This window comes from Accipiter gentilis, chromosome 26 (assembly GCF_929443795.1).
Source record: "Accipiter gentilis chromosome 26, bAccGen1.1, whole genome shotgun sequence".
Classification (NCBI taxonomy): domain Eukaryota; kingdom Metazoa; phylum Chordata; class Aves; order Accipitriformes; family Accipitridae; genus Astur; species Astur gentilis.
The window spans coordinates 16371509-16390806 of NC_064905.1; the positions used below are offsets into that span (position 1 = coordinate 16371509).

Below are 19298 nucleotides of genomic sequence, written 5' to 3' on the forward strand. Positions count from 1 at the left end.
CCTGACCTGCAACGCACACACACAAAATTCCCTTCATTCCTCAGAGAGGGGAAAAAACAAGCTTAACACGGCTCATCCGCTTCGCTCCTGCCCCTGCCCTCCTCATGGAGGCTGCCGGGGGCTCTGCTGGCATGCGAAGACACGCTCCGGTCCAGGGGAAGGGAGCCCACGTTAATCGCCAGCAAGAGCCGCCCGGGCCCGTCTCACCGCCTGCGTGAGAAGGGATGCAGTGCACGAAGAAGACCCCGCCGGGTTTCGTGTCCAGCCCACCGGGATGAGGTGCGGCAGAAGGTCTGTTGGGTTTGGTTTTGGCAGCCTGCTCTGGGAGAGCTTCCGACTTAACGGGAGGCGAGGAAGCAATTTCAATCAAATGAAACAGGCAGATAAACAAACAAAAAGAAAAGAAGAAAGGAAGTCGTAGGGAAGGAGACACAAAGAATTGCAGGCAATTATGGCTGCAAATTTTCTAATGCACTCTGAAGCATTCATTGAAGCCAAAGACTTCTTATCCTTAATCATTTCAGTTCCCTCACAAGCCTTTTCTCTGAAGATCTCTGAATGTCTTGCATACCCAAAGTTACTTGAAAGCTCAGAAAACAAAAAAGGGACAAACAGGAAGTTTTTCAACTGTGAACTGCTGTAAAGGGTATTAAAGGGATTTTTTTTTTCAGCCTTAAATGATTTGCAAACTCAGCCTGAAAATGTATCTCCACTGGGAACAGCTTTCTGAGGCCATGCTAACCTCCGTCGGAGTTTTAGCAGGGGAGATTCATGCACAAATCATTGAGCAAAAAGCCAGCAATGAGTAATCAAAGGCACGCACCAAACTCCGAGGACAATCTGCAGAATCCACAATCTCCAGCGGTAAATTTTTCCACTGAATAATTACTTCTGAGAAAAAGGAATTTGTTGAATTCTTGGTCTGGCATTTGCTAATACATTTTTTTTAAAAGAATGACCTACTCACTGGAAACAGAAGGCTGCTCAGAAAGGCATTGGTATTTATTAATACCAGCTCTACCATTTTACATGAGTATCAGGTAGCTTCTTTTTTTTTTGCCTATCTTCTGTTTGCAAACACAAAGGAAACCAGTTCCTTTCTTGCATGCTTCTAACTTGCAGGCTCTTCTTCAGCACATCTGTCGGAAAGAAGTTCAGCGGCTTTCCTCCGCATTGTCTCCAATTTATTAATCAACACTTTCAGCTCCCTACTGAGTTACCGCCAAATTATGGTCCCCTTGAAGTCCGTGGCAGCACTGCCACCGACTTCATTAGGACCAGAAACCAGCTCTTGAAGTCTCTGCCAATTCCTTAAGTGCTTTAACTTCAGCGTTGGAGATTTCTTTTTTAATCTTCTTACGCCTGTTTCTGACACATCATTTTACATGTGTGCATGCACAAACTGCCTTTCTGAAACTAAAAACGGCCTCAAAAGCAAATGGAAAACCTTTTTTTTTTTTTTTGTACCTGTGAATGGCTGCATTCGGGGCCCCGAATTTCTCTTTGCCGGGGCTATAGAGGAAAGATGCCATTTTGAGGGGCCTGGAGCTGTCTTAGAGCCCCAACTGCAGATTCTGCTCTGTACCAGGCAGAAAGCAAGGGTTCAGCCTCTGGGGAGAGTTTTGGCCTCTTCCAGCTCCAGTCTCTGTTTCAAGGCCACCAGTAAGACCACTGGTCTGGTGGCTAATGGGAACAAGATGCAGCCACCGAAACAGTGACATTTGAGCGCCAAAATTTCCTGCTTGCGGGAAGCCCGGAGCCGGGGCCTTTGCAGGTCAGGCCAGTCGCTTCCCACTGACCCCTCTCATCCAGGACCAGTTTACACCAGGGCCAAAGCCCGGGCAGGAGAAGAGGTCGAGAGCAGTGTTTCCATTTGCTTTGGCTCTTGGGCTCCCTTTTCGTTTAGTCACCGTCTGACTTACAAAATCCGCCTGCAGCGTCACTGTGTCTGTGGGTTTCCCATGGGCTGGAGAGGCTATTACCAAGGAGCATCTGGAATGTTAATTACCCATTAAGGAACTAAATCTGGGGGATTTCTCAAAGCAAATACACATCATCTCTGGCACTGACCCCACCATGACCTGAGCATCCTTCCCATCCTTCCCCGACAGGCTGGAGGATGCAATCCTTGCAGCCCCTGCTGAGTGCCTCCCTTCTTGCTTGTCCCAGACAGGGAAGATCCTCAGTGCTGTCCTCAGCAGCTAGGACAGCCTGGACAGCGCTGGCATTTGAGCCCCAGGAACATTTTGCAGGGCAGGCAGTTCCCTTGCAGACATGCCAAGACTGGTGCAAGGCAAAGTAAAAGGAAAGAATTTTTCCTGGGGAGTGGAGAAAGCCCCATCCCGCACAGAGCCTGGAGGGACTGGGAGCAGCCTGCCTCCCAGATGCTTTTGGGCTGAGGGCAGCATTGGATTTTGAACCGCTGGGTTGGTGTTGGTTTTTTTTTTTTAGAAGCTCATCTGGTTATTTCAGCCTGTTACCCCATAAGTGGAGGCTTGCCCGTTTCCTTGCCTCTGGCTTGCATCTGTTCCAGGGGAACATCTGTAGGCTGGTGCAAGCCTTGCGGAGGATCGTCGTAGCCTGCCCTGCATGCGTGGCTCCCTGGGGAGGAACCCACCCTTCCTGGCTCAGGCTGCCTGCGGACCCTTCACTGTCCCCATGGCTCCTTCTCAGACCGGTCACCCGCAGCCACCACCGCACACATGGTCTGACACAGGCTGACCTCTGCAGTGCTTGACTGCTGCTAGCTCCTTCCTTCCCCCCCTTCCTTCAAATCAGGCCACAGCCAGTGTCACTGGAGCCGCCGGCTGGAATTACAGCAGTCCCGCCAATGTATATTTTAAAAGTCTCTCCTTCAATATTTAAACAGGAAGATCCCTGACGCAATGGCAAACTGCTGACGAAGGGAGGAGCGGGCACGAGTGGCCCACAGTGTCGAGGCAAGTGTTACGGTGGCACCCGTGAGCACAGAGAGCTTTCCTGGGGAAGAAGCTCAGCACAGGAGAGCGTGGAGAAGCAGGGGGCCTTACAGACCAAACCTCTTCTCCCTGGTGGCAGCTGAGGGGTTTGCACCCTGGAGGGACCTGGGATGCTTGGCCAGAGAAAGGAAAAGGTACTCTGAAAGACATCAGCCTTGCCGGGCATGTGGATGCTCGCCTAAAAACACACAGCACCCCAGAACTGCGGAGCTGATGAGCGCGAGAAAGGAGTCAGAAGTTTCCCACAGGCCAGCAGCAAATGCTGTCAGTCGGACAGACGTGCTCGACCCTCCCCACAGATGTGTTCTCAGGCCTTTGGACCGTGCAGTCTCCCTAGCGGGGCCATTTCAAGGAGCCTCCCTAGTACATCTGCTTCTCCTCTGGTCGGACCAGCTCTGAACACAGCTCCTGGGTACAGATCTGAAGGCCTGTCAGCCTTCCCCATGTAGGCACCCATGGGTGGGCTCCCAGTCTGTCACTCACAACCCAGTCCTGCCCGGCTCCAAGCTCTCCGCTTCCCCGGAGGACTAAGCACCAGAGGCAGCTCAGTGCCTGGCGGGGGCATCTGGAAGCAGGGCAGGATCAGGCCCAGGAAGCGTATCGCAAGCGCTACAAAATCAGGTTCAATCTGCCTTTTTTCCAAAGGTCTTTGATGTTTCCCATCCTTACTCTCCTGAGCGCTTTTTAGATCACTTGGAACCAGAAAATATTCGCTGGCTGGACCACCTTAACGTAAAACTTTACAAATTTACACTCTGTTGGCTGTAGAGGTGGAAGAAATCTCCCCCAATAATTGCTGTGGGAGGTAGTCCCTGCACCAGCGCTCGCAACTGCAAAGTCTACACCACTCACATCAGCTGTCCGAGTTCCCAACAGAGAATTACCTGTACTGAAATCTCTCCCGTTAGCTCCTTAACAGAAAATACACCAGACTTCCAGATATTAAAACCACCACCCTTACAGGTAAATTCCAAAACACCTCCTCACAGTCAGGGCTCCCACCTGAACTCAGGGCAGGCACAAGCAGCTACGTGGACCCCCCCAACACCTCACTGTGCTCAGCTGCCCGATGGTGGAGCGAGGGGGAAAGGCCTGTGCCCCGGTCCGCCTCTAGCTGAGCCCAGGCAGCGGCAACTGCGGCTGCCCGGCCGGGAGAAAGCGGTCAGCGTGCTAGCATTACACCGATTTTCCTCTCGTTGGTTTTTATACCGATTCGGGCCTGCGTTTTCAATGCTCTCCCAGCACGGCTCTGTCAGGGGCAGAAAGAGGCAACCGCGCCCCCGCCGCCATCTTGGGGAGGGACCCTCGGCAAGCGGCCGCCGCCATCTTGGGGGGATCCCGGGGGGGGCGCCATCTTGGGAAGGGACCCGGGGAGGGGGAGGCGGCCGCGCCATCTTGGGGAGGTCGGCCCGGCTTGCCCTCGGGAGCGCCCTTCACGGTTTCATGGCGGCGGCCGACGTGGCGGGGTCGGAATCGGGATCGGGGTAGAATCCCGCCCTGCGATCGGGGAAACGCCGCTTCCCCCCCGCGGCACTCGGCCGCCTCCCGTCACCACTTCCGGGTGAGAAACGGTGACCTCCGCCCCCTGACCCTGCCGCTTCCTTTCCAGTGGCGGCCGCCGGAGGAGACGCGCAGGTGAGTGTGGGGCTGCCGCGCATCCGTCGCCATCCGCCGGCCCGCGCCTCGCTGACGCCTTCCCGCCCGCCGTCCGCCTCCTCGGGCCCGGGGCTCCGCGGGGCAGCGCAGCTGGCGCGGGGGAGGCGCGCCCGGCGGAGCGGGGCGCTAGGCCGCAGGCGAGCCGGGGGCTGGCGTAGCTAGGCGCCCGGGGAAGGGCCGGCGCTCACGGCTGGGGGCGGAGGAGAGGGGAGGCAGGGCCGCGGCTCTCTGCTCGGCCGAGGCTGCGGGAGGCGGCTGCGGGCCTCCTCCCGCCCGCTGGCCCCTGAGCGGCCGGGGCTGTGTTCAGTGCGGCCTCAGGTGAGCGCTGAAGAGCAGCGGGCTCGTTGCTCCGAGGTCGGTATCAGTGGTAACAGCGCCCAGGGCTCGGTGTTTGCTCTGTCTGTCCTGTGGGTATCGCTAGGCTTTATGGACCCCAGCTGGGGACGGTAATGTCCATGGAGCCTTTTGCTAGCTGTCAGGAAGGGGACGTGGCTGTCAGAGTGGCTGTGTAGGCCTTGATTTAACAGTCGGTGCTCACGGCTGTTTTTTTTTTTGAGGGGACCGTCGGGCTGAGGCCTGTGGGTGAAAGTACGTCATGCTTGGGTTGATTTCCTTAATGATGTCAGTAGACTTCTCCAAGGTGCCAGTTGTAGCTGGTATTTGGCAGGAGAGGGCAATAGGGAACCTACTTCCCGTGCTCCGGAGCAGTTGCAGGGGATCCCCAGCCACCTAACCAAGCACTGCTGACTGCCATGTCTGCCACCTTCCGTGGCTGGGTGTAGGCTTCAGAGGCAGAAGACTTGGGCTGGTCCCAAGGATGATGTTAGGAGACCAATAACAAGGAAGAACCCAAGCTAGTATTTGAAAGGTCTGCAGAGTCAGAGCTTTACCCGGGTCTTTAATAATTGTTTGGCTAGGTATTTTCTTTCCATAAAGTCATATAAACAAGCAAGGAGAAGCTCTTAGCATTGTTGGTTATCAAGGAAGGGGGCTCCCTGTGCTGCAGCAGTGCCTGGGGGCAGCAGCTGCCATGAAGCACAGCTTAGGTAGCTTCTACTGTGAAGTGCTGCAGGAGAGACCCCACTAAACAGTTGTGGGTGGTGACCTGCCTGCCAGCACACAGGAAAGCTCGGAATCTTGGGTTTTATAAGAAGTCCACTTGTACCCCAAAATTACTACCTGCGTTTTGCCAACGGTAACTCATTTATCTTGCTTAGTAAAAGGTTGCAGTAGCAGGGAATTTCCTAAAATCCTGTAAGAGGATGCTGAAGAATCCACCATCACTCATACTTTGGTTGTTGTTCAGAAATGGCACCTCGTAAGGGCAAGGAGAAGAAGGAAGAACAGGTCATCAGCTTGGGACCTCAGGTTGCTGAAGGAGAAAACGTGTTCGGCGTCTGCCATATCTTTGCTTCCTTCAATGATACTTTCGTCCATGTGACTGATCTCTCTGGCAAGTGAGTATTGAACGCCAGTCAGCTCCCTGCAGTACCTGGCTCCTTTCATTTTGAAAACAGAGATCAGATTTGGCTGGGGGTTCCAACAGAATCCTTGAGCTTCTGCTGAGCTGTAAGATAAGATTGTGTGCATACATGAACATAGGCCAGATGGCTTGGTGTGCTCCTCTGGGATGAATGTTGTGCTCAAGGTACTGGATGGCAGCTTACTCATCCTGTAACACTCAAAATACCTGGTTCTGTCTGTACCCAGAAGCTGGTTTGTGGGGAGGAAAGAGGAAGGGCTTTTTTCTGAATGTCTTCTTTCCCTTTTGTAGGGAAACCATCTGCCGTGTGACTGGTGGCATGAAGGTGAAGGCAGACAGAGATGAGTCTTCTCCCTACGCAGCTATGCTGGCAGCCCAGGATGTTGCCCAGAGGTGCAAGGAACTGGGCATCACTGCCCTGCACATCAAGCTGCGTGCTACTGGTGGAAATAGGTATGTTGGAGGGGCTGGGCTCAGCATTGCCAGAGGATGTGTCTGGTCTTGGATCCGTGCCAGATTGCATCACATCACTTCTTTGCACTGCCTCAGTTCGTAAGGTAGATGCACCCTGTGAACTTGGCTTTAAACTTGACCTGAAGGATGTCTGTCACTTGGTATGGTGACTGGCTGTTGTCATGTCTCACTGAGAATCTGGAACTCATTCTGAATGGGCGTCTTCAGTTGACTGGAGTTAGGGTATGCTCTTATTTAGCTGGTGGTGGATGGGGAGGTGCTGTCAAACTTGGAGATGTGTTAGCTTGGAATGACAGTGAAGTGCCTGTCTGGTGGCTGATTGTGAATGGTTTGGGTCTGGGGACAGGAGGAGGGTGAGTTCTGGTATCTGGATGTTTTGGTCTGGGGACACTGTGATTTTAACATTATCAATTGTTTGTGAACTGTGTTCAACTCCTAAATCGCTTAAGGGATTATTGGTTCTGACTGTCTCCTCCAGGACCAAGACTCCTGGACCTGGTGCTCAGTCAGCACTGAGAGCTCTGGCCCGATCTGGAATGAAGATCGGCCGCATTGGTGAGTGATGGAGAAAGTGATAACTGGATGTGTATGTCATGGTATATCAGCACAGAGCCTTGTTACTTTGGAGAGGAAAAAAAAGAAAGAAAAACAAAACAGAAAAACAAAACCATGTTTTTCTTGGCCTCTGTCAGATGGCACTGAAGGTGTGATTTAATCTAAACAGATTCTTAAATTGACAATTCACCAGGAGGTGGCATAAACAGACTTGAGAAACCAAGTTTCTGTCTGCACGATAAATCCCAGCTGCACAGCAGGATGCTGATGCTCGTCTGACATAACAGCGTTTGTGCCAGAGCTGTTGAGTCGCCTAGAAATACCGTGTTGGTCTCGGTTTAAGAGCGTGACTCAGTAATGATGGAATTCCTCCAACTGTTTGAGAGACAGTCCCAAACTTTGTAGGGGAGTCACAAGAAGCAGTGGTGCTGGCTGCTCTGAAAGATACAACAAGCACCCTCTGTTTCTTTGGAAATGCTGTGGCTGCTTGGTTTAAGTGGGATGGGAGATGGGGATTTTTGCTTCCTAAGTATTAAATCACTGGGTACCCAGCCCTCGGCAAGTTCACGAATATCTGCACTCCCATGGAGTGTTTCTTCTGCCTGTGCATGGCTTCTGTGGTGACTGACTACTGAGGTGCAGCCGTGACTGCTGGGGTTGGGTGGCTGTGCCCGGTTGGTTTCTTGGGGTATCTCTGGAAAGTAACTGTGGTTTTGGGTTTTCTTCTCCCTGCAGAGGATGTCACCCCCATCCCCTCTGACAGTACTCGCAGAAAGGGTGGTCGCCGTGGACGTCGTCTGTAAACAATGCTGCACCTTTCGTTATTAAAGCTCTCTTTTAAACCTCTTCTCAGCTGTGTGTTTTCTTACTGAGGTATGCTCAGAAGTTGAGTGACTTTAGTTTTAATTACATCCACCAGTGGCTTATGCTCTGAAGCTGGGCTTCTGGTTTGTGTTGGGGTTAGTACTGCTGCAGCAGAGGTGCTTTTGAATTACATGGGAAAAGCTTCTAAAAGCACTGGAATTACAGCTCCCTCAGCTGCTCTGTTTATGTATTTATACTTCCAGAGGTATTTAAGAAAAATGACTCCTCGCTTCTTAGTCCTGCCCTGCTTCCTGCACTGGTGTTTGCCCTCCACGGAATGTGCTGCCATCACCTGGAATAAGTACCCATTTCCACCTTTGCCAGTGTTTCTCTTCCTAGCTCTCCAGGCTTTGAAGTCACTCCTGTTCCTGCCGCTTCCTCGGCTGTAACAAGATTTTAGACCAAGATGAGATTCATGGGCATACAATACTTGAGAAGTGTAGTTTAAATTAGGTGGGTTCTGTATGCTTATGGTTAAAATAGCTGTGGCTTCTACAGCTTGAGAGAGAGATATGAAATTGTCAAAGTTCCTCCTGTGCAGTGGTGATGTCAGCCCTCATACAGTGCAGTGCCTGTTTGGACGTGGGTCTGTCTTGCGCTATCCTGCGATAGGTAGGTAGGAGTTTATTGCAGTCGGCTACAACTTGTAGTGTTTTCCCTTGTTCAGTGGAACTCTTGGCAATGAGTGAGTGAGCTCATCTGGAGCTGGTAAAGTGTTTGCCCAGGAATACTTGCAGTCAGGTTTAAGTGATGGTTATTTATCAGAATGGGTTGAAAAACCTTAGGGTTCTTAGCACAGTTACATGGCAAGCAGTAGTCCTATACGTGATGTGGTGTGGCCTGTAAAATGAAGCTGGAAGGCGGTGTTCTGATGTCCTGGGGTCCTGGACAAGGTCAGCCTCCAGATCCTGAGGCTTAAGACCCTCACCGCTTTTGCGGGGGCTCTTTCCCACACCTTTGCATCTTAAAACACTTTACGGGGGATTCCTTTACCTGCCCGCTCCTGAGCCTCCCTCCCCTTGTGGGAAAGGATGCTTTGGCTGATGGTGGTGTTGGAGGTGCTCTGCTCTCAAACCAGTCTCTGTTCTGGTAAAGTTACTCAGCCCGGACTGGATCCAGAAGATGTTGCTTCTGTCAAGCTTGGTCATCAGTTGTCAAGCCCTAGCTCTTGCACAGTACAAGGGGATGAGTTTCACAGAGGAGGAAACCAGGCTGTCTGATCTGAAGCCATGGTGCCTCTTGATCGAAATAGTGAAAACTACTTGGATGCTTGTGGTTTCAAAGTGAGTCATGATCTCTTGGAGGTGTCCTTGCTGTGGAAAAGAAAGCTGGGCTCGTGAGCAAGCTAACTACTGTTGGGTTTTCTGCAAACTGTTGCTTAATACATGACTTCCCCTTTCTGTGGAAAAAATTTCTGCCTGGACAGATGTTCCTAAGCCAGCATTTCCCTTGGCGCAGCCATAGTGTTTTATTTGCAATTTTATATGTGGCCATGGAAAACTTCAGAATAAACTTCCCTTACTGTCTTAGAAGTGCGCTATTTGCTGTTCAAATCACAGTTTTCCTGTACTTAAAGTGTTCTTTAAACTCTGTGAAGAGAAGGTGCTGAAAAAATGAAACCAGTGGTGGCTCAGCCAGCATGGAGCTGAACTGAGGAGGGAACAGGGCAGAGGACTGCAGCAGAGTGGGAATGCTGTTTGCAGGAGGTGAAGGTGTGGCGTGTTACTAACAGCTCATCAGTTTGGTTTTTTTTAATTTATTTTATTTTATTAATATACTTGTAGATAAAGTGAAACCTGTTGCTGTTCTGGTATGTGTTACTTTGTCCTAGGTGACATTCATGTGGCTACTTCACAGGGTACATTTGGCGAGAGCTCTACAGGAACATAAGATCCAACGCAGGACCTTTGCAGCGGTACAAATTTAACAGACTGGGCTCATCTCTTTTGGGTGCAGTTTGTGATGTTTTCTGCTCAGTTCCGTCTCCCTTCTGCTGCCCACCAAGGCAGGGCCCAGCCAGCCTGGCGCAGGAAAGTTTAGCCCTGCAGTGTTTAAGGGCAGATGTGGCAGTGGGAAGGTGTGTGCTCACTACTGCTCTGAGGGCATGAGAAGGGAAGCGGCTTTTTATCCAGCTGGGGGGTTCTCCCCATGTAGCAGTGTTGGGCTGATCTCCAGGCAGCATGGACCTGGCTGGCACCCCGTGGCAATGAGCCTTGTGGTGGCATTGGTCTCGTTCGGCTCTGGAGAGGAGGTTGCTGAAGCAGCAGCTGGGACCTTCGTGTCTAACCTGAGGCAGGAGGAACACAGACCTACTACCCTGCTTGGTGTATCCTCCCCTGGGGAGGTTTTCTGGGGCTTGCACAGGTGGCAGGAGCTTTGCCCAGCGCAGGAAGGTGGATTTGCTTTATTAGCCCTTAATCTTTGGAAGCAGGAGCTCTGCTGGGTGCGCAGGGCTGTCAAGACTGAGCTGCTGTAAACCCAGCCCATGCCACTTGCTGCCCTTGCTGTACCGTGGGCAGAGTGTTTGTTCCCTGACCTTGCTGTACAATTAATGGCAAAAATAGCTTTTATTTCTTAGCTGATCTGACGTCTTTGAAACAACTTCCCATGTTGGTGTAAACCCCCCAAGGGAAGAAATGGTGAATGAGGAAGAGAAACGGGAGAGCCAAGCAGGTCGCTGCATGGCGCAGGCTGCCTGGCACACATCCCAGGGCTGTATGGAGGGAAAGACTCTCCTGGCTGAGTGGCGTGGATGGGTTTCAGGGCTCTTGCCAGTCCCTGCCCCTACCCAGCTGGCCTGTCTTGTGTGATTTGGCGAGGAACTATGTCACCTGCAAACCCCCTGCAGCTGGGTGATGGCTCCCTGCCTCCGGCTGCATGGGTGGGAGATGTGTGGCTGCCCACCCTGTGTCTCCCTGGCAGGGATGCTCGTCCTACCGAGGGCAGGGGGCTTCTCAGGGGCTGCAGTGCATCCCCAGAGACGGGTCTGTGTTTGCTGGGGAGCCCTGTGCCTCGGCCGTTCACCTTGGGTTTGCCTGGGGCTGATCCTGTGCTGCCAAGGGTGTCTTCTCACCTGCAGTGAGAAATGGGGGTTTGTTCACCAAATGTCAGTCTATGCAGGATCTGCGGGCTGTGAGATGGAGGCTCGGCTGGTAATGAATGGCTTCACATGAATGCCTGCGGGGTTATTTCCGCCTCCCTGCCCAAAATAATTGGTCTGCTGGCTTGGGTCAAGGTTCCCAGAGAACAGGCACGTCTGAGCCGAGTCCTGAAACTGCTCCTTGCTCCAGATGGCTTCTTTTCCCCCAAAAGACAGCTGGTTCCCCAGCCTCCTGTCACGGTGCTTGTCAAGTTTTTCATGGGCAGCACAAAATACACACAAATACGAAGCCTCGGGGGTGACAGGGTGGTGATGAGCCTGTGCTGGGTCTGGGTGCCAGCCTCAGGCTATGGAAGAAAGAGAAGGGGATAAGGCAGACTGAAAGCTGCTCTGTAAAAAGGTCTGCATCTTCCCAGGAAAATCAATGTACAGACTTGAAACACGTTAGATGCCACAGCCCTGTGCAGAAAGGTATGGGGGGGGGGGGGGGGGGGGGCGGGGAGTATTGAAGAAGTTATTGGAAATGTCTGTGTGCAGAGAGAGGTCTGATTTGGTGCTGACAGTCCCCAGCTGGGCTTGGGGCCAGGGGCTCAGCCTGCCTGGGGGGGAGCAGGGCTCTCCCCCCCCCCCCCCCCCCCCCCCCCCAGTTTATCGCCTGTGTTTGTGGTTTGCAGAGTTGGGCCCAGCTCCATGAAGTCGTGGGGGGGTTTGCTCTTGAGTTCCTGTTCAGCCTTTCCTTAGTTCCCCTTAGGGCTAAGACTGGTCACGGAATGTGTCTGGAGCGTGGCCCCAGGGTGGGGGGCTTGCAGCAGTGAGCAGCTGAGCACAGGCTGGGGCTGCGACAAAACCCCATGTCCCCCCAAACTCCCCAGTGCCCGCTGTGGGCTGAGAGTAAGAGGAGAGCTGAAAAATTTATGGAAGGGTTTTATGTGCTTTTTTCTCCCCCCCCCCCCCCCCCTTTTTTTCCCCTTTTTTTTTAAAAACACCTCAGATATGGTTGCTAAATGTAGCATCCCCTAAAAAAAAGCAGCAGATAAGTTATTTGTCTTCAAAATAGCCTGCGGGGAGGAATGCAGGTGGGGGCAGGAGCTGGGGACACAAGTGGCCTGGGGTGAGGCTGATGGACACCCTTGGGCAGAGGGTCCGTGCACCCCTGGGTGCCCCCGGGACTTTCCCAGCTGGGTCGCATGAGCCTGGGGATGGGACGGGACTCTGAGCACCGAGGCCCTTCCCCTGCACGGGGGCTGCGATTTCCCACCCGGGAAACCGGAGCATCGTCCCACCAGCGCCTGCTTCTCCTCCAGAAACAGCATCTGCCAGGAGACCCTGCCCTGCTCCTTAGAAATGCTTTTAGGTTATTCCTTAATCCCGCTCTCCCACCTCACTGCCAGGGACTGGCTGTGCCATCCCTGCTGGTGGGATGGCTCTGGGATTGACCCCAGGAGAAGGGATGGAGTCGCTGAAGAAACCTGCCTGCGCTCACCCCAGTCTTCCCGCTTTCTGGCCCTTGGGCCACGCGTGAGGAAGTTTGCCTGGTAACTTGTGATGCCCGGATGGATTGCTTTTCATTTCACACTCGGAGTTTCACTTTTGGCTGAACCTGGGCCTCGCTTGTGCTGGGTCCCGATGCTGGAGTGGGCTCGGTGCTAGGTGCGGCGTGCCCGGCAAGGCCAAGCCCCGCGGCATCGGGGATGTGTTACACCTGGGCTGCCCTAGGTCTTCATGTAAAATCACCTAAAATCAACATTATGGGGGTGGATGGCTGCTTTCGTCCACTTAGCGCTAGCAGGGCTGTGGGGTGGGCTGGGAACCCACGCTGCCCCACTCCCACTGGTGCTTTGGGGGTCACCCACCTTGAGGAGCTGCTTCTTCTCCCTCGGGTTTGGGGCTTCAGCCCCCCGAAAGCTGCTGCAGGCAGGGCAAGGGGGGTGCTGCAAGAGGGAGAGGGGCTTGAAAACACTTGGTGGTCCTTTAATTGTTACCCCCTCAGCCTGAGAGGCGCTGGCCAAGAACCCCCACCCAGGGGGGGTCCAAAGTGACCCTCGAGGTGGGGTTTGGGCCAAAGTGCATCTTTTCCCTGGCAGCAGAAGTGAGCGAGGAGGAGCGTACCCTGACGGCATGCCCCCACGGAGGGTCCTGCTTAGCCTTTGCTGTGGGGAGCCCACCCCACGGCATCCCACCTCCTGCCTCCTTCCTCCCCCATTGCCTCCCACCTCCACATCCCACGTACCTGTACCCCATATCCCACCTCCTGCCTCTCCGGGGGTACCAGACCCCCCCAGGCCCATGGTACCGGGTGTCACCAGGCTGGGTGGGGTGTCGTGACCTGCCCGTGGCCGTGGGGTGGGAAGCAATGCCCCACGAAGTGTCTGCCGTGCTCACGGCCGGATCCAGCATCATTTCTGGATTGGAGACCTTCTGAACAGAGGTCTGCCTGGCAACAGGTGATGCAGGCACCAGCAGCCAATTGGGCTTTTTTTTTTTTGTCCCCCCCCAAGAGGTGGCAGGGCAGGGTGGGGACCTGGGGGGGTATTTCCAGCGACAGCACTGGGGGTGTTCGTTGCCCATCGGTGTGCTGACAGCGAAGCCATGGCCGAGGAGCAGCGGGACCTCATCTCCGACCGCGGCAGCAACGTGCTCAACACTGGGGACACCCAGAGGTGCCGCTGTTGGGGACACGGGGATGGGGGCCGTGGGGTCAAGGGGGCACGGGGAGGGCGAAGCGGGCACGATGGGGACGTGGGGCAGAGGGGACGTTGCGTGGCGGTTGGGTGGAAGGGGGTAGAAGTTGAGCTGAGGGGGCTCAGAGTGACTATGGGGCGGAAGGTGGGGTCACGGTGTGGCTGCGGGACACTGCGGAGCCAAGGGGGCCGTGGGGTGGCTATGGGGTGGAAGGGGCCGGAGCGTGGCTGTGGGGCAGGCAGGGGCACAGGGTGGCTGTGGAGGTTGAGGAGGGGGTTGCTGTATCTCGGGGGCAGATGGGGACGTGGCATGGCTATGGGGTGGACCGGTTCGCAGCGTAGCTATGGGGCAGACGGGGGCATAGCGCATCTATGGGGCAGAGGGGCTGGAGTCACGGCTACGGGCCGGATGGAGGAACAGCGTGGCTGTGGGGCAGGCGGGCTGGTGACGTGGCTATGGGGCAGGCGGGGCAGAAGATGGTTATGGGGCAGGCAGGGACATGGCACAGACCCAGCTTTGTGGGGCCACTCCCCGTGTCCCCAACCAGCCCCCATCTCCCAACCTCTTTGGGCCCCCCACCAAACCACTTCCAGCCAATCAGAAGCCCGGAAGCTCTGCCATCATCAGTCACCAGGCAGACATTTGTCCAGCCAGTCCCGCTCGGGACATGGCCTGCAGCAGCAGTGGCGGCCGGCCAGCACCCATGGGTGTCCTCACCTCGTCGGGCAGCGGAGGCAGGTGGTGGCTTTCTGGGGCCCCACCGCACCCCACCGATGCCCCGTTCACCCCGGCGGGGCAGGATCTGGCCCGGGGAGGCCTTGGCAGCGTGGCAGGCGGCCACCTGGTGCTTGGCTTTGCCTTCCCTTGGCATCCCAGTGCCATGGCAGCACTTCGACGCCCACCTGCCCGGCCGGCCTCTGCGCTCGGGGTGCCCCGCGCCTTCGCTTTTTGCACGAAATTTTAAAAATTAAATGCAATCCGGCATCCCATGGGGTATGTCCTCAGCCCCCCAGGACCAGCAAGGCTTCAGGTGGCTTCGTCAGCCTGCAAAAGGCGATGCCCAGAGCGATGCCGTACCCCAAAACCCCCTGGCAGCCCCCTGCCCGCAGCCCCCGTATGCCCACACGCCCCTCCAGGGCCTCCCCTCCCCCTCGCCCCCGCAGTGGGTTTCGGTTCCCCCAGTGCGGAGGAGTGACCTTCACGCTGAGATTTCACTTCTGCACGCCCGCGACAGGGGAATTTGCATTTGTCTGGCTGCAAACCCCCCGGGAGGGGGGGTGTTTGTGGTGGTACGGGGTGATGTGGGGTGCAGGAGGTGTTTTGGGGCGGGTGATGATGGCAGGGTATGAGGACATCTCCTGCTGCCAGTGGCTGGGGCTGAGCTCCCTCTCCATGTCCTGCAGGTCTGCGTGGGGCCGCAAAGCCGCCCTCTCCACGCTTTCCATCTTGGTGGCCCTGCTGATCGCCGGCCAGGCTGTCACTGTCTACTTCGTCTACCAGCAGAGCGGGCAGATCAGCAAGCTGACCAAGACCTCCCAGACCCTGCAGCTGGAGGCACTCCAGAGGAAGCTGCCCACCAGTCAGTAGCCCCATGGGCACCAGTGGGAGGGCGGGGGGTGGTGGCCAGAGAGAGGGGACGGGTCCCCCCCTGGACCACCCAACGCAGCGCCCCTCACGTCGCTCCTTCCTCGGCAGGTGCCAAGCCAGTGAGCAAGATGAGGATGAATCTAGACATACCTCTAGCCATGAGGGTCCTGCCTCTTGCCCCCTCTGAAGAAAAGATGGTAAGAGATGTCCACGGCTGCTTGGCACTGGCTGCTGGCTGCTGCCCTCAGGGCTCGCTGCCAGCCCTTGCGCTCATGCTGGCCCTTTGCCTTTTCTCTTGAGAACATGGCCCCTCCTAGCAACAAAACCGAGGACCAAGTGAAGCACCTGCTGCTGGTAAGGTCCCCCGCTCCCCCACCGATCCCATAGCTGCCCCCTGAGCTGCAGGAGGTGATGGGACCTTCTGCTTCCAGCTTGTTGTCTCTTGGCTGGGTCTGGGGTTTCTTGGGGTGCTCCGAGTTGGTGGGAGCTTGTGGCCTCCTGCAATGTCTGTCTGGCTGATACAAGCAGAGCTTCAACCCCCCACCCCCCTCACCCCCCTCATTTTTCTTTGCCCTCTCTCACCGTGGTGGTCACTCTGCAGCAAGCAGACCCCAGGAAGATGTTCCCGGAGCTCAAGGACAGCCTGATGGACAACCTGAAGAGCCTGAAGAAGACCATGACTGATGCAGACTGGAAGGTCAGTGCTTGCTACCATCCTACTCTTCCCCTTCTAGGAGCACCCCGCTTTGGGGAGGGACTGGGGTGTCCACACCTGGAAAAACAGTCCTGCTTGAGCCAGGCTTGGGTTACTCCCACCCCAAGGAAGGTGGTGGTGCTCGCAACCTTCCTTGGCCCAAGGTGGAGCATGCGGCACAGCTCCCCCCATGGTGCGCCCCCCGCCCCGTGCTGGTTAACACGCTGGTTCCTCTTGTTGCAGTCCTTTGAATCCTGGATGCACAAGTGGCTGCTGTTTGAAATGGCCAAGAACCCCAAGCCGGAGGATCGTAAGGCGATCCCAGCGGAGAAAGGTATCAGGGAAGGGGGCTGCTGAGCTGGGGAGGGTTGGGACTGGCCCTTTGGGAGCAACCACCCCCTAGGAGGTGCCAGCATGGGGCTTCCCAAAGGCAACTGAACCCTCTGTCCCCTGACCGGTCACGGACCCTTTTGTTCCATGGGGAACCTCTTGGTGGTGACCTTTAGGACATCACAGAGCCACCGCCCGTTGCCTGCAGGGCATTTGGGATGAGCAAATATCTGAAAAGCCAGAGCAGCACACCAAATCCTCAGTCCTTGGCTAGCCCAAGAGCTTTAGAAAGGTCACGAGGATGGGGCTTGTTCACCTTTTAAATTGAATTTAACTGCTTCTGGATTAAAAAGCTCCCGCTGAGGCTGCCGAGCGGCAGAAGGGCCCGAGGGGCTCATGGTGTCTCCCCTTTGTTTTTTATTGCCCTAGTGCAAACTAAGTGCCAGGCGGAGGCCAATTTTGGGGGTGTCCAGCCAGGTCGCTTCCGCCCACAGTGCGATGAGAACGGCGACTACCTGCCCAAGCAGTGCAATGCTGCCACAGGCTACTGCTGGTGCTCCTACAAAAATGGCACCAAGATTGAGGGCACTGCTACTCGGAAAAAGCTGGACTGCCCCGGTAGGTCACCAGGGAGGGGATGGAGGAGAGGAATGAGCAGCGTGCATGGATGCTGCCCCATTTTGCTTGCAATTAGGGAGAAGGAGAGCTGCCAGGGAGAGGAGAGGAGGGTGCCCAAGCGGTGGAGAGCATCCCTCACCCCCCTCTGATGCCAGCACGTTAAGGTTGGAGGGGACCCTAAAAACCACAGCCCTCCTTGGGTAGCTGCGGCTAGAGCCAAGGCATGCAGTCACAGTTTTCTATGAGCCACCCCTTGCCCCCAAACCGGCAGCTCCACCCATGGATGCAGGCTCTCCCCCACGGCCCTCAGAGGGGTAGAGACGATGGGGCAGCTCCAGGTATCCATCACCCATGTCCTGCCCTCCCTCTGCAGGTGCTGCTGTTGCTGCTGCCGCCACCACCGTGGACCCAGAGGAGATGATCTTCTCTGGGGTGGACGCGTTCCAGCTGGGTGCAGAGAAAGGTGAGAGTCCAAGCACAGTCGTGGCACTGGGAAGGGGAAAGCCCTGGGGGCTGGGGCAGAGGAGGTGGGGGAGGTACTGGTCCACCCCCAAGAGCCAGGGCAGCACCGAAGCACCGCTGGGGAGGTGGAGGTTGTGATGGAGACAGAGCAAAAGCAGCCTGGGCTGTGGGAGGTCCTGGAGCCATCTTACTGATTCCCTCCTCTCTTTCCCCAGCAGCCAAGTAGAAGAGGATGCCAGCGGATGCCTGTCCCGTCTTCAGCATCCCAGCTCACATGTTTTATTTTGTTCTGTTTCATTTCTGCTCTTACACTGCTTTTCCAAGGCGATTAACAGTGGGCACCCCTGCCCCTCAAGGCACCGATTGTGACCCTTCCCCTGCTGCAGATGGGGCTGAGCTGCCACCAGGATCAGTGCTAGAGACAAAGTGTTCCCTCAGAGGGTGGGTAAAGCAGGCTGGAAAATTATTTCAACTATGTCAGACCCATAAACCCTGTTCCATTTTCCTCATCAGCATCCCTCAGCAGCCATGCAGCAGCAGGTGCAGAGCTCACCCCTGCTGAAGAATGAGCCCTTAATGCTTTCTTACTCTGAACATTAAAAGCAACAAAACGACCTCCACCAGCTTCTTAACTGACCCCTGTAGGTTGAAGCCCTGTTAGATTACTAGAGGGTAGTTTTGTAGATAAGACATTCACCTTCAGCTTTTGCCTTCAAGCTTGGCAACAGCCACGGCAGTGGGTAACAGCAGGCAGAGGAGCTGACCCTGGAGTCAGAGGGGCTCTAATTTTTCTGAATATATCTGATAGTTCCTTTATAAATGATCTCACAAGCCAATTATTTCTAATAAACTTTTGAATAAGAAAGCCTTGTAAGCAACTCTAGCAGTGCAGTGCTTGCGAACAGTTTACAGCTGTCCTAGGTTAAAAATAAATGAATCTTAAGAAAAAAGGTAACATCTGTGCCCCCACCCAGGATCATATGTATTCCTTGCTACATTCCTGGCCCATCACTTGTTCAATCTTCCCTGCACCCTGGGGTCCCCCTGCACCTAGCACAGCCCAGGAGGCTGAAGTCACTTTTGAGTTGCAGCGTGGGGTGTGGGGGGAGAGGAGAGCAGTCCCCTGTGCCAGGAGCCATCTCCCTTCTTGTCCTGGATTGCGCTGGTGTGAAGGTGGTGGCCAGAGAGCTCTGCCCTCACCAGCAGAGCCTGGAGCCAGGCTGCACAGCATGGCAGGGAGGATCATAAGGGGATCTGGTCCCTTTTCTCCTCACATCCTAAACCCCTGGGCTGGGAGGGAAGCAAGGAAACCAGACACAAGCCCAATACAAGGTGCAGGGTAGCAGCTGCCAGTGAGGCAGCAGGCTGGATCAACACAGGGTGAGGCAAAAACCTGCTCTCAGCATCTGCCCCTACACAGCATTTAGTGATGGGGGGGGAGAGGGGGGGAGTACAAACCAATACCAGAACACGCAATGCAAAGCTGAGGAGCAACAGCCTCTGCTTGTCCTTGGGGAGCAGGCAGAAAGCAAGTAATTTTTCCCCAGGGGTTGAAGCGGTGCCTGTGAACCTGGGTAGATGCTGGGCTCTGCTCTCCTACCTGCAACATCCTCCAGAGACAGCCGAGCCCTGGCCCGGGCTCAGCCCCAGTGCCTGCCCTGCCTCCCTGGCCTGGCCTCGGTCACCTCCCTTCCCTTGAAAGCAGCTTGTGCTGGTTTTGGCTGGGGTAGTTAATTTTCTTCATAGTAGCTAGTATGGGGCTGTGTTTTGGATTTGTGCTGGAAAGAGCGTTATATAATTCAGGGATGTTTTAGT

General features: G+C 55.2%; 2 protein-coding genes across 5 annotated transcripts; both read left to right on the forward strand.

The window, feature by feature from the left end:
* Positions 1–4465: 4465 nt before the first annotated feature.
* Positions 4466–7992, forward strand: RPS14 (ribosomal protein S14). Its single transcript, XM_049829569.1, has 5 exons — positions 4466–4613; positions 5941–6091; positions 6409–6570; positions 7070–7146; positions 7882–7992. Exons 2-5 carry the CDS (start codon positions 5943–5945, stop codon positions 7947–7949), a joined length of 456 nt encoding a protein of 151 aa, XP_049685526.1. The 5' UTR covers positions 4466–4613; positions 5941–5942; the 3' UTR covers positions 7950–7992.
* A 5647-nt stretch (positions 7993–13639) lies between these two features.
* On the forward strand, positions 13640–18925 carry CD74 (CD74 molecule). Of its 4 annotated transcripts, none has more exons than XM_049829559.1 (9): positions 13640–13770; positions 15196–15371; positions 15488–15576; positions 15680–15733; positions 15981–16076; positions 16317–16407; positions 16833–17021; positions 17395–17484; positions 17699–18925. In XM_049829559.1, the coding sequence occupies exons 1-9, from the start codon at positions 13700–13702 to the stop codon at positions 17707–17709; spliced, it is 867 nt and encodes a 288-aa protein (XP_049685516.1). In that variant the 5' UTR covers positions 13640–13699; the 3' UTR covers positions 17710–18925. The 4 variants fall into 4 exon arrangements, with proteins under 4 accessions (XP_049685516.1, XP_049685517.1, XP_049685518.1 ...); XM_049829560.1 differs by having other exon boundaries at positions 17702–18925; XM_049829561.1 differs by lacking the exon at positions 16833–17021.
* Positions 18926–19298: the final 373 nt, after the last annotated feature.